General features: G+C 61.0%; 1 protein-coding gene across 1 annotated transcript in view; it reads right to left on the reverse strand.

The window, feature by feature from the left end:
* CACNA1A (calcium voltage-gated channel subunit alpha1 A) overlaps positions 1 to 1,005 on the reverse strand; it is a 335,330-nt gene that overhangs the window by 110,416 nt on the left and 223,909 nt on the right. The window contains exon 20 of the mRNA XM_027776775.1: positions 675 to 1,002. Coding sequence (XP_027632576.1) covers positions 675 to 1,002 — 328 coding nt within the window. The remainder of the gene's footprint in view (positions 1 to 674; positions 1,003 to 1,005) is intronic.

Raw genomic sequence — 1,005 nt, forward strand, 5'->3', positions numbered from 1 at the left:
GTTTGCTATAGGGCGCATGCGCTCACCAGAAAGACAGAGAGAGACGGAGAGACTGAAAGGGAGAACTCCCCCCCCAGGGGGGGGTGGCCACACCACAATCCCTTCTCCTCCATTCTCCTCTCGGGATCTTGGGCACGCACGCACACGCGCCCTGCATGAGTTTAAGCCACTGGGTCTGGGACTCGAACTGCGGTTAACTACATGGGAGTCCAGTGACATAGCCATTACGCTAACGGTAACTGCTGGTCTCTTTCCACTTTCTTTTTTAAATGTGTCTACTAAGACATCTAAAACGACACACGTGGTTTGGGTTACATTTCTCCTGGCCAGCGCTGAGCTGAGCCGAGAGGATTTTAGGACCCCCACCCCAAATTTCCACCAGACGAATCCATCTGTCCCCGAAGACGGCACTTCCCACCTCCCCTAAGGGAAATACGGATGCAGGACATGCTGCCAACCCGGCTGCGTGTGCCCGTGCGCCAGACGTTGTCTAGTATCTCATTTAATCTTCCCGGGACCCTGTGGGGCAGAAGCAATGTCTACCCCCATTTTCCAAGGGAGGAAGTCAAGGCCAGAGAGGTAGAGGTCTCTCTGAAGGGGCGCCCAGCAGAGCCCCTGAGGACCGACCCCGGGTCGCAGCTCCCTGGGAGCCACGCACGAGGGCGGAGACTCACCTTGGACCACCGTGTGGTTGAGGGGCGGTGGGCAGGCCGGGGGGATGTCTACCGTGGTGTGGTCGGGTTTCCTGGCAGTCTTAGCTGAGTTGGCCTGGGTGCTACTGGGGTTGGTGACGATAAGGCTGTTCTCGGGGGTCTTGGGTGGGCCGGGGTTGGATGGGTTCCCAGGGTTGTTGGGCGTCCGGCGGCTGGTGGTGTTCTGGGGGTTGGTGGCCGTGGCGGGTGGGGCCGGCATGGGGCCGGGGTCGGTGCTGTTCCCCATCTTGGCGGGGCTCTGGGGTAGGCCGGTGTGGCCGAGGCCATCGTGGGGACTGGCTGGCTCCCCGGG

This window comes from Tupaia chinensis, unplaced genomic scaffold (genome assembly GCF_000334495.1).
Source record: "Tupaia chinensis unplaced genomic scaffold, TupChi_1.0 Scaffold138060_1, whole genome shotgun sequence".
Taxonomy (NCBI): Eukaryota; Metazoa; Chordata; class Mammalia; order Scandentia; family Tupaiidae; genus Tupaia; species Tupaia belangeri.